General features: G+C 43.1%; 1 protein-coding gene across 3 annotated transcripts in view; it reads left to right on the top strand.

Annotated features, from left to right (window-relative positions):
• P4HA1 (prolyl 4-hydroxylase subunit alpha 1) overlaps positions 1–12,391 on the top strand; it is a 74,039-nt gene that overhangs the window by 57,583 nt on the left and 4,065 nt on the right. For 2 of the 3 annotated variants that reach the window (XM_075610793.1, XM_075610792.1), the window contains exons 10-14: positions 3,001–3,100; positions 4,213–4,266; positions 5,152–5,217; positions 9,994–10,062; positions 11,083–11,179. In XM_075610793.1, coding sequence (XP_075466908.1) covers positions 3,001–3,100; positions 4,213–4,266; positions 5,152–5,217; positions 9,994–10,062; positions 11,083–11,179 — 386 coding nt within the window. Of the gene's footprint in view, positions 1–3,000; positions 3,101–4,106; positions 4,161–4,212; positions 4,267–5,151; positions 5,218–9,993; positions 10,063–11,082; positions 11,180–12,391 lie in introns of all 3 variants that reach the window. The other variant, XM_075610794.1, reaches the window with a different exon arrangement.

Below are 12,391 nucleotides of genomic sequence, written 5' to 3'. Positions count from 1 at the left end.
AGAGGACTTCTTTAGAATGGATGTGATGAGTGCATGTTTAGAAGAAGATGGAATGTGGCAGAGATAGAGGTTAAAAAGATGAGGGTGGGTGGGGCTTAGTGTGCCAAAGAGGGAGCGATGGAGACATGAGGGAATAGGATCAAGTAACAGGTTGTACGGTGAGAGGAGCACAGAGACCTCATCCTCCATTTTGGGGGGAAATTAGCGGCGGCTGGATTTAGGTTTGCGAAGGGAGATTGGGGGTGCGTGTGGAGCCTGGCATGTAGAGATCTAATTTCATGGTAATCTACTTATCTGTAAAGTAGGTGGCATGGTCTTGGGCCATGAGGGTGGAAGGGGGTGCAGTTGGCCAAAGAAGGGAGTTAAAGGTGGCAAATGGGCGTTGATGATTAGAGGACTGTTAGTATGAGAAAATAAAAAGTAGGTTTGCTTGGCAAGGGAAAAGACAGTGTTGGAGGAGGAGAGTATGAATTTATAGTGGAGGAAATCGGCTTTAGAACAGGATTTTTGTCAGTAACGTTCAGTAGTACATGAGCACTTTTGGAGGTAGCAGGTAGTTTGTGTGCTATAGTTTGGGCCTAAGTTGCCAGGGGTGACGTGTGGTGGTGGTTGCAGCAGCGGTCTTATCTGAGGCTGATGAAAGTACTGTTGAGAGGTTGCCAGATCTGGGCAGGAAAGGGTAGAGATGGGAGAGAGGAGAGGTTGAAAATTGGAGTGGGCCTAGAGCATGTATGTTTTTGCATGTGCATGTGGAAGTAGGTGTTGTGGAAGGTGCAGAGGGTAGAGTAAGGCTAAAGGTTAGAAGGTGTTGATCAGAGAGAGGGAAGACTGTGTAAGAGGAGTTCGAGATTTAGCAGAAGCAGGAAAGGAACAGGTCGCGAGTGACCATTGCAATTTGTAAGAGATGTAGTCCACTGGAAAAGACCAAAGGAGGAGATTAAGGAAAGAAATTGGGAGGCAGAAGACGCGTTTGGATTATCAATAGGTCTCCCAGGATGAAGGGAGGAAGGACGCAGCAAAATCGTCAAATTGAGAGGTTGGATCAGAGGGGTGACAGATGACAGCTAAGGGGGGGATGAGACAAACAGCATGGCTTTCGATTGCTGAGGAAAATGTGCGAGTGTGGAGAACGTAGGATGCACAGTACACCACCCTGTCTGTTCCTAGGTCTAGGGGTGTGGCTAAGGAACAGACCACCATCAGAGAGAGCAGCAGCTAAAGCGGTGCTAGCCAGGTTTCTGTAATGGCTAGGAGTGTGTTGGGAATGAATGTCCTGAATTGCTTTAAGTTTAGACATCATGCATTCCATAGAGCACAGGAAAAGTGAAGGTAGAGGTGAACTGGTGGTTGATTGACAGTGCATGGTGTAAGAGAGACTTTAAGGCTGGGTATGGAACGTGAAAGGATTTTTATGTGGATAGGGCCAGGATTAGGGGATATGTCACCACAGAGTATGAGTAATAGTAAAGGGAGGAAGAAAGAGTATGAGGAGTTGCTGGATTTTTTGAGTGATGGGTATGTGATGTGAGAAGCAGATGGAGTTGATGGCTGCACAAAGACGCGGGAGATGTCAGTAGAGAAAGGAAAATTAGGAGTAGTGTTTGGGGATGGAGGCAAATGCGCAACTGCGAGAGCGGAGGTAAATTTGGGAGAGGACAGTTGCAGATGTCCAAAGATGAGAGAGGGTGGAGGGTGGGGGGGGGGGAGGGTCTGATGACTTAACATGAAGCTGTAGTGTTTCCAGTTCGGGATGTTGACAGTTGCAGTGCATGAACGGCGGCAAGTAGGCAACAACCCTTTGGCCATCCTTCGACTGCCACCTTTGCAGATCTAGGCTGAAGAGGTTCTGAATTAATTCAGCTATGCAATGTAGGTTCTGTAGTCCAGAGCAATAAAAATTGAAGAGGAAGGGGGATATTAGCACAGAAAGGAATCCCAGCTGTTAACCCTTGGTATACTGTTTCTGTGAAGAGGTGAGCAGCCCTTGAGGGACCATTGCAAACATCCACATTCAGGCGATACAGGTGTAGGCTGAAGAGGTTCACCTGTAGAATACGCCTCTTGCTATGTTTGCCAATACAAACAATAAAATCTAATTAACAATAAGAAACTTGTGTATAACAAGGGCAAAGTAAATTTTACCTGGATACTTATCCCTTTGAATGCCAGAGGGGCCATGGCACCAGAATGCCACTGTCACTCTGGCACAGCACTGTCCACGTGACCGTGGCGGCTTCCCTTCACTGCAGATGGTGTCCTGTGCTCCAGGGGAATGCAGGATGTGATACAACCTGTAAGAAAATCTTTCCTTGAGCATGACGTAGTCACTACGTCATGGGGTCCCTAGAGTGTCAGACCCCATGCGTAACGGACATTTGGTCATGGCCATCTTGCTGCCACCGAGGGAACCTTCGCCGCAGCCACTCCTCTGCTGGACACTCAGCCTCCAGGCCGTTTCACCTATAAAGTTAACTTAAGGGGTGTTAGTGGGTAGGGGAGGTGGTTAAGGATAGGGGTTTTAGGTTAGGGAATTGGAGTAAGGGGTTAAGGTTTTTAAGGTAGGGGATAGCGTTAGTATTGGGGATAAGATTAGGAGGCTTTAGGGTAAGGTTTGGGACTTACCGTGGTGGTGAAGCGGACGGCGGCGTGATGTCCTTCACTTGAGTGGCGGTTAAACGCCGGTAGTGACTTAGTGGTGGAAAAACAGCCATGACCAAATGTCCAAGACCGGATCCCATGATGTTGTGACGTCTTGGGGCGCCCAAAGGTTTAAACAGTGAACAATGAATTAAGACCATAAATAGACACTTGTTCCATCTACAACATGCAATTCGAAGTAAAACGGGGCAATATTATTTCATGTTTTCGTAGAACAATTTCTTCACACTATTGCAAGTATAATCATCTGACTATTCAATGTACTGTAATGTTTATATTGATCACTCACATCCATGCATATCTTCACTTCTCCCTAATCAACTCTAATTCCCTTTGTTTCAGTGCTTGGTTGTCTGGTTATGAAGACCCGGTGGTATCCCGGATCAACCAGAGAATACAAGACCTAACAGGACTAGATGTGTCCACAGCTGAGGAGCTACAGGTAACTCTCATTGGCAGAATAGGGAATTTCTAAATAAATAAACTGTGTGAAGTTTCTGTAAGCACTAATCAGCAGTTGGGAGGTGTAATATTCCAAATGTACGTCTCTTGCTTTGCCAATATCTTCCTGGTTAACACTTTATTTATTTTTTATTAGTGAAAAATTGTGCACATTGTTACCTTAAGTACAGAGTATAATGATATGTATCTGTATACTACGTTGGTAGATGAACAGGCAGGTTATTGCATATCCACCTTCATTACATTATAGGAAAAACAGTTGTTGGAGATGTGCAATGCGTTAGTCGTACAGTGGCGAATAGTTTGATATCTGCAGATACTTTCCTTTGCATCTGTTTCCTTGCCAACGTATGCAAACTAGCTGCAGCCTTGGAAGACTCTAGGCATATTGCCAAATGTTGTAAAAAAATAACCCCAATCTTAGAGTTGAAATTTAATTGCAAAATAATATTGCTTTTGTCGGAATGCCACAAATTGCAACAATGATTCCAAATGATCCATTACTGGTGATATTGTACAAAAGGAAACCAGTGACTTCCATGACGTGTAGCATCATTAAAGTAGCTATAATGGTCCTAGAGATTGTTGTTGGTTTTGGTAACTCGGCTTTTTTATATATATATATATATATATATATATATATATATATATATATATATATATTTAGTAATACAGGTGTCAAAAGTTCATGCCTCATGTTTCTGATGAAATTATATATTCATTCTTCTTTAGTAGAGTCTGTTGAGGACTGGAGTTGCCCACTCCTGGTATAAAGGGCCACCAACAGGTTGGGTTTTCAGTATTTCCCTGCTTTAGCACACTGAGCCACCTATGTTGAAGCAGGGATATCCTGAGGACCTGTTGGTGGCCCTCCAAGGCCGGCGTTGGCTACCCCTGGTTTATGATGCATTTGGAGTTGACAGATGATGTGATCAGTATGGGTGTGTTGTTCACACCTACTACACACTGTGTTCTGCTTCTCGTAGGTGGCCAACTATGGAGTTGGAGGCCAGTATGAGCCTCATTTTGATTTTGGAAGGGTAAGTCCGAGCTTACAGAAGTATTTGCAATACATTGTCTTTGTCTTTACAGGTGGCAAATTATGGAATGGGAGGACAATATGAACCCCACTTTGACTTTGCACGGGCAAGTAAAGTTCTGGAGCCGGCATGTTACAGCAGCACTTCCACTTACATTGTATTCCTTCTCAGCTCATTTTGAAGGTCCTGTGTGTATAGAGAGAGATGGATGTTGAACAGGAAAATTCAAGTGGTTTAAAAAAATAAATCTAATTGGCCTGTATTAGGTGGGACTGTTGCTGTAATTAGCCTTCATTGTCGTGTGTTAAAAATGAATGGTGATCAAAATAATATCATTGAGTCTCAATTGAACATTCCCTTAAACCACCATCCTACATATTCAGCATGACGGAGAGGTTTTGATAATCCCCCTCACTGGCAGGGGGAGAAGCAGAGCACATCTCTGCTTGAGCTGCTGTGCCATGCTTTGCGCACACAATAATATTAACTGCTTTTCCTATGTGAGGCCTATTCCTAAGTTATACTCCATTGTATTGTACAATGCATTCCATTTTTTTTTTTTAGAAAAATACGTGTAATTCATTTGTATTTCTATTTAAAATAGGCAGTGTTTTTTCCTCTAGTTGCATTTCTAAACAGAAACGATGGTGGTTTAATAGACGGTGTGTAAATGTTTGTGCATTGTTTTAACGGTCTATTATAAATCTATTAGTCTGTATATAATTGCCCAAGCCTGTGTTCTTTATGATGGCGCAGAGCACAACACAGTTCAATATACTCTACAAATAGATCTTTGAAACAAACATATTGGAAACTTAACGTGGTCTAGTAACCAATATATATTCTATATAATGATTCATTGTTTGTACATATTCTGAACTAAGAAACCTGCATGTTTATATCCCATCGTATGTCCTTTTGAATGTGCCAGGAGTTTGAAGGGAGACGTAGGTGTGATGTCCATCTAACCATGCTTTTATCTCTTCTACAGAAAGATGAACCTGATGCCTTCAAAGAGCTTGGTACCGGCAATAGAATTGCTACCTGGCTCTTTTATGTAAGTTGATCTAATTGCTCAGCCTCCTATGTTGTGATACAATCTCTCCCCCCCCCCCTGACCCTCCAAAACACACTTATTCTGGGGGACTCCTGGAAGAAACACACAATCCCAGCAATCTCAGAACCCCAAAACCCACCACATTATATCTAAGACATGCAAATGAGCATACAGTAATATTTCAATTTGCTATATGCTTTACGGGTTTTTTTTGTCACTTTTTTTTTTTTTACCCACCATAACGTAACTAATGTGTGGTGGATACCTATCCAAGCTTCAAATTGCAAATCCAGTATAACCAGCCTCACACTGACGAGACCCAAAAGGTCGAAACAGCTGTGTGGGTGGGTTTACTGGTTATACATCTTAACCCAGGCTGTGCTGAAAAGCTGTGAATGCAGCAAGCATAAGCTTATAGGGGTCCATGTCAAAATGAATTTGAAGCGAAAGGTGACACATTGTGCTCATTTGCATGTCATTTCCCAGAATCCCTTGCTGCAGTGGAAGCACTGTATGCTGGGCAATAATGGTGAAAGGCAGGGTTGCAGACCTGTCTAAGACATGCAAATGAGCACACAGTAATATTTGCATTTGAGGTGTCTGTGTGTGTGTGTGAGTGTCAAAAGGAGTGCTACTGAGCGTGGCCAAATGTATGCAACAAAAGACAGAAAGGCCTAATGCTACATCCAATGTAGCTTGCTGGGATTGTGTGTTTATTCATTTTAATTTTCATCTGGTATCAGTTGTTTAGAGGTTAGTGCCCCTCCTCCCAGGGTTTAAGCTCACCCCATCCCATTTTTCCGTGTTTCTGTGTGGACCCACGTCGGCCATTCTTCCTCCTGCAGAGGTAAATGAGATTTCTCACAGTTGGTGTTAGGACCTGCTTACTTGTCATGCCGTGACGTGGCTGCAGGCTTATAACGCTTTGGCCAAAGGGTTTAACTAAATGATCCGTAAGAGAATATTGAAGTATTTCACTATGTATTTTTGTCACGTTGGATGTAGCATTGGGCTTTTCTGTCTTTTTTTGGACTCCTGGAAGACCCTTATACAATGCATGACCTGGTGAGGAACACTGGTTCAAAATTCTCATTGCTGCACTGGGCCAATTCGAAAGGGGAACTCCCACACTGCAGTGTCATGTTATCCCAGGAGAATAGGGCCAAATTGATGGTCGCTCATAGGTAGGACCATGGTGGCCATGTTGCAGGAGCACCTCCTGGAGTCGCGGCTGTAGGAGCCCATATTGGGGTCTGTAGGCGATGTGTGCAGAGATTTTAGCACAGGAGATGTTTAAGGGGAAATTAGAAGAAGGCTTTTATTAGCCGGCGGGTTTAAACAACAAAAACACAGCTTATGTTCCAGCAAAAACAGGGTTAACGGAAAACATAACACGGCTAGCTCCCATAGCGAACACTGACAAGACCACACCACACCCTATCTATGGATTGGGGGGCTAGGCCCCTTACCAACAACAGTCAGATAAACCGTTCACAGGCTTTTTAAAGGCCTAGGGAAGCAGCGGAGGAGATTCATTACGGAAGCCTGCATTAGGCTGCGGCCCCGGTGTCGCCTCTGCACGCGCGCCTGCCAGGCTGGTGGCACATGCAGCTGTGTTCCCCGGTCTGTGCAGAGCTGCAGGGGAAAAGACGGGGCGTGATGGGGGGCATGGCCATGATGTCTCCCAGCAGGTTCGTACTCATTGGCTGAACCGCCTGGGGGGCGTGGCGCCTGCGTCCGTCACCAGTACGGAAGACAATTTGACTGTCTTCAGGAAAAACTGGTCGTGCAACGAGTGGACCAAGGGAGCTAGTGGCTGAGAAGGTAAAGGATTCGTGGTCCATCCGCTCCAGGGAAAATGAGGTAAGAACTCACCAGCAAAAGGGGTTAAAAACTAATTTATTGGGCTACATAAAAACAAAAAATAGACAGTGACAAACTCTCCCACGCGTTTCACGCCCACTATGGCGCTTTCTCAAGGAGTGAGAAAGCGCCATAGTGGGCGTGAAACGCGTGGGAGAGTTTGTCACTGTCTATTTTTTGTTTTTATGTAGCCCAATAAATTAGTTTTTAACCCCTTTTGCTGGTGAGTTCTTACCTCATTTTCCCTGGAGCGGATGGACCACGAATCCTTTACCTTCTCAGTCACTGCTACGAGGATCAGCGTTCACCACCGGAAGCGGAAGCAGCCGCAAACACAGAGGGAGACGCATCTATACAGGACTGGAGCTGGAAGGAGGAAAGCAGAGCGGTGATCTTGTGAGTCGCGTGGACTCCACACCGGGCGGTCAGCCAGGGTCAGGGATTGAGTGAGTACCTTTCCATTCTCCCATTAACAGCCCTCTCTTGCGTTATTAGTCACTTACCTTGCTCCTTATCACAGTCCTACCCGACTTTATATACCCGGTGTCAACTCCATTTAAATGCTTCCATATTGACTTTGCCCTGCCTGGCACCTTTGTCTACACTCTTTTGAGCTCCTACACGGTTAATTTTTTTATCCAAGGGAGCTAGTGGGCCCGGCCCCATTGAGGGGCGGTTCTTGCGTCATAGCGTCACCGGGGACCTAGCCTTAGAATTAGCCTCCTCCGTGCTGTATCAGGCTCTACACAGGTTTTCCTGCCTCATAACATGACAGGGGATTCACTTGTTACAGGCTCAAATAGAGAAAGGCGCATTGTTTAGCTTTTGACATGTACAGTGTTCGCCTGTTGACGTTGGGTTAGAAAAAAAATGATGATCGCCTCCTCTTCATACCCCAGTTTATAGAGCACAAGAAGTTCATACTGATACATGATGATTAGCAGGAAGGTAAACAATGGAAGAGAAAATTTAAAAAGGACAAGTAAATCCAGGATGTTTTAATAGATCAATATTTATCCCAATTACAGAATTAATAAGAATAATTTTTGGTGTGAACGGACCACGGGAGGATTACATGAAAAACTGTAGGGTCTCTTGCCAATTTCCATAGGAATTTTCCCAAATGAATGAACTTGGAGACCTATATTGTAGTTAGACATACACATTACAGTGTAGGTACAGTGCAGGATGTGGCGGGTTTGGGTTCTGCGCTTACAGGGGTTGTGTGTGTTTGTAAATTTCAATTGTTAATCAATTTGGAGGTTAGTGACCCCTCCTCCCTGGTATCAAGCTTGCCCATCCCACCTTTTAAATGGTAGTTCTGGCTATGCACCTGCGAGTGACCAGCCTACTAAGACGGTTCTTCCTCCATTAGAGAGGTTTATGAGCGCTTTTTACAGGAAGAGCAGTGTTATGACCTACAGAAGGGGTTATACCATGGTGTGGTTTGCAAGCTTAACATACTTTGGCCAAAGAATTGAATGAAATGACCCTTGCTTATGAGAAGATAAACCGACCAGTATTTAACTATATGATTTGTGAAGTTGGATGTAGCACTGGGACTTCTTGTCTTTGGACCTATGTTGTAGGTAGATATACACATTGAAGTAGAGGTACAGTGCAGGATTAACAAAATGAATAGCTATGGTTTGCAGTCAGGATGTCAACACAAGATGAATAAAGGCTTTTTTGTTTGGAAATGTATCTCAACAAAGTTTGTAATTATGATAGCCTGACATTTTGGGGTGGGTTTTCTTGCCTTGATCTCTGCTGTTAATATTGCCCCCTATCCAAATTGGTACTTACCCATTGAGATTACCTTACCATTGGGACAGAGTAAATGAGATTGAGAGTGCTTCTCCTCCCTGTTCAAACAGAAAAAAGTTTCCAGACTTTCAAAACATATACAGGGTTGTAGACAGGGTTGCCACCACCCCGGGTTTGACCCGGAAACTACAGGTTTTGGCCAAGTATATCCGAGCTACGACGGGACATTATGTGATGTTTCGGCATCCCATGATGCCTGTTGCCATGACAAGACCCTCCATGTCGTCGCGCAGCGTCAAGTTGCAATGACAATGTTGCATCACGTGACACTTCGGTGCCATAAGGCGTCCCATTGTCATGGCAACTTGAGGCCGTAGCATCCCATTGTCATGGCAATGCGGCGTCGTTGACTTTGCGCAGCCACGTTGACGGAATTTACCGGGGAGGATGCTGGGAGACGCCGGTAAGAGAAATAAATATATAAAGAAGATAACTTTTTTTTAACATTTATCTCCGGGTTAGCCTTCAATAGAAGGTGGCAACTCTGGCTGCAGATCTGTCTGAGGCGTGCGTATGTGCATCTCAAGTAGCATTTCTATTTGCTGTATGGTGGAGGGTTTTTGTCACTTATTTACTCATAACTTATTTTGTGTCTGGTTGTAGCCACCGCCAGCTTCATATTGCAAAGCCATTATAACCAACCGAAACACTGAGACCCAAAAGGTCGAACAGCTGTCTGTGAGTAGGTGTTGCTAGCGACGCACTTCTTTAACCCAGGCTGCGCTGGAAAAGCTGTAATACGGCAGGTATAAGCTTACTGGGGTCATGTTAAAATGTATAAGAAGCAAAAAGTGAGTGTGCTTATTTTTCATGTCATTACCCAGAATGCAGTGGAAGCATTGCACACTAAGAGATAATGAGGAAACGCAGGGTTGGAGACGTGAATGTGCTCACAAGTGGTATTTTTTATTTTGCTGTCCAAAAATTTAATTTCTAATGCTTTTGTATTTTGTATTTTGTACAACCAGACACAATTCAAGCACCTTTTTGTTAAATTTAAACTGCAGTTGACTCTGGCCTCCAGCTGTAAAAAGCAGATGGGGATCAAGCTGGATTTTAAATCTCTCCAATGTTGCTTCCTTGCAGATGAGTGATGTGCCAGCAGGTGGTGCTACAGTCTTTTCTGAAGTAGGAGCTGCTGTGTGGCCGAAAAAGGTACGACAACATTTTTCATTAAATAAACACCCTTTTTGTTTTTTGTAGTTTGTACACTCGGAGTGTACAAAACCATTAGATTAAAATAAGCAGGGCTCCGATCTTGATTATAGATGTAAACCTTTCACACGTCCATACTCTGATAAAATCAACCCATTGTATAATAACCAATACAAGTCCCAAAGCGGTAAGCATCAAATGATTCATATTGGCAGCATTGCATGTAGTTCATATGGCCATTTGTAAAATCATTACATCGGTGCTCTCTCTTACTGGCGATTTGGTGAGTAGGGTTCATTGAACACGCTGCACTAGGGTTTTATCAATCTGTTCCTTGCACGTGTGCAATCATTTTTACAGCACAAGAAAAGTATGGGTATGTAGTAAAGGGGGTCACGTTAGTGATCCAAAACACCGGCACAGGAGTGGAAAAAATTGAGTGTTTCTGGCATTCAAATATTACCAATGTGGGTGCATGTTGTGTAGCCTTTTTATGGACTGACGAGTTCTTCCGAAAAGCTGCAGGTGCATGCGTGCGTTAAGGCTTAACACAGCCAGTGTCCCTTCTCCAGGAAACATACAGTACAGCTACAGATACTAGAACGTTGCACTACACCAGTGTCTTTTTTGTTTTGTTTCTTCTTTTTTTTTGTTAAGGAACCCTATAATTGTGAAATTTTGCTGTGCCACAACCCTCTTTAATATAGTGCATCTAAGATCAGATGCATTGTAAGGAACCTCCACCCTCTCTAATAGCGCGTCTGAGATCGGGTGCATTGTAAGGAACCTCCACCCTCTCTAATAGCGCGTCTGAGATCAGATGCATTGTACATTTTTCTGTATTTTGTACACTTTTTTTCAAATTACCTGAAAATTGCAGAGAAGCCTTTTAGGGACGCCCGCTGAACTCAAGCTGTCCTAGGAACCCCTTTTTGAAAAATGCTGCACTACACATATAAACAGTGAAACGCAGAATGTGTGTGTGTTTCTATTTAATATACAATTTATTTTTTCTACTAGGGCACCGCGGTTTTCTGGTACAATCTTTTTGAAAGCGGTGAAGGAGATTACAGCACACGGCATGCAGCCTGTCCTGTGTTAGTTGGGAATAAATGGGGTGAGTATTTTGCATGCATTTAACGTTAAAACCCCACGAGAATTACAAAACGTACCAAGAGATTATGGCTACTTTATAAGAATGAAAATCCCCTACAAACTGAACATCAGTGATACTTAGTTGAGAGCCATTCTCACTTCTTCTTAGCATCACTACATTTTATAAAATTCAATATTCTCCCTCATTGAGGTCCTTATCTATTAGAATGTTTCTCAAGACCACTTATTTTAATTCTTGCAAATTGACATTTCTTAACACAACACAATTACATTATCATACAAAAATCACAGAAACTGCTAAACAAGCGAGCTATGTATTTTATGCATTTTTGGGAAGACATCACACAGACTGTAAACCTAATCAACATTTCAACACCTGTGTGTTTGCATTATTTTTCTCTGCAACATTTCTCAATGCAGTGTTTGTCCCCTGGGACTTACTGGGTCAGATATACCTTGTCTGACTTGAAGACACTTGTAATTATTGACTTTGATTACCCCACACACTACCCCATTACTTGAATAGGTGTTCAGTCCTTCAACAGGGTATCTCACCCCTCTCCCCCTCTCCACTGCGGACCACAAGCTATTGACTACAAACGTTGTCTGTGATTGGGGGGAAAGTTGGAACAGAGCCAGCAGGCATCTTCTCCCTAAATATTTATTTGTTAAATGCATTTCATGTGGAAACAAAAATGAGCACCCCGTGTAATGAGGGAGACTAACTTCAAGTTGGTCCATTAAAGGGATATTCTTTCCTAGGGCCGAAGAGAATTAATGGGTTAAATATTGGTGATCATCAATTTTTTAAAATGTTGTTCTTTTCAGTGTCCCTGTAGTAACCAACATCTTTGGATGGTTTTTACAATCTCTACAAACAGTCTCTTCACAAAAGAGATTAGGTAAACTGTTATAGTATGTACATATAGGAAAATTGTTTATCCAGATTCCTTTTTTTTCCCCTTTATTTGGTTAAACGAATTCTACGGTGATCATTGGTCAACGAGATAATGGTTTTAGAACAGTAATTACCAGATAAGATGAGAATTGCACGCACCCCAAGAAAAAGTGTATGAATATCCACACAGGCAACTAATAAGGATCAATTTTACTTTAATAGGCAAATTAGTCTTTAAAAAATAAACAAACAGCATATCAATGTATATGTCTTCTTTACACTTTTCACTCCTTATATGGGACCACAAAGTGCTAT

The sequence above is a fragment of the Ascaphus truei genome, chromosome 8 (assembly GCF_040206685.1).
Source record: "Ascaphus truei isolate aAscTru1 chromosome 8, aAscTru1.hap1, whole genome shotgun sequence".
Taxonomy (NCBI): Eukaryota; Metazoa; Chordata; class Amphibia; order Anura; family Ascaphidae; genus Ascaphus; species Ascaphus truei.
Note: the sequence above shows the minus strand (reverse complement) of the source record. Positions and strands in the feature narration are given on the sequence as shown.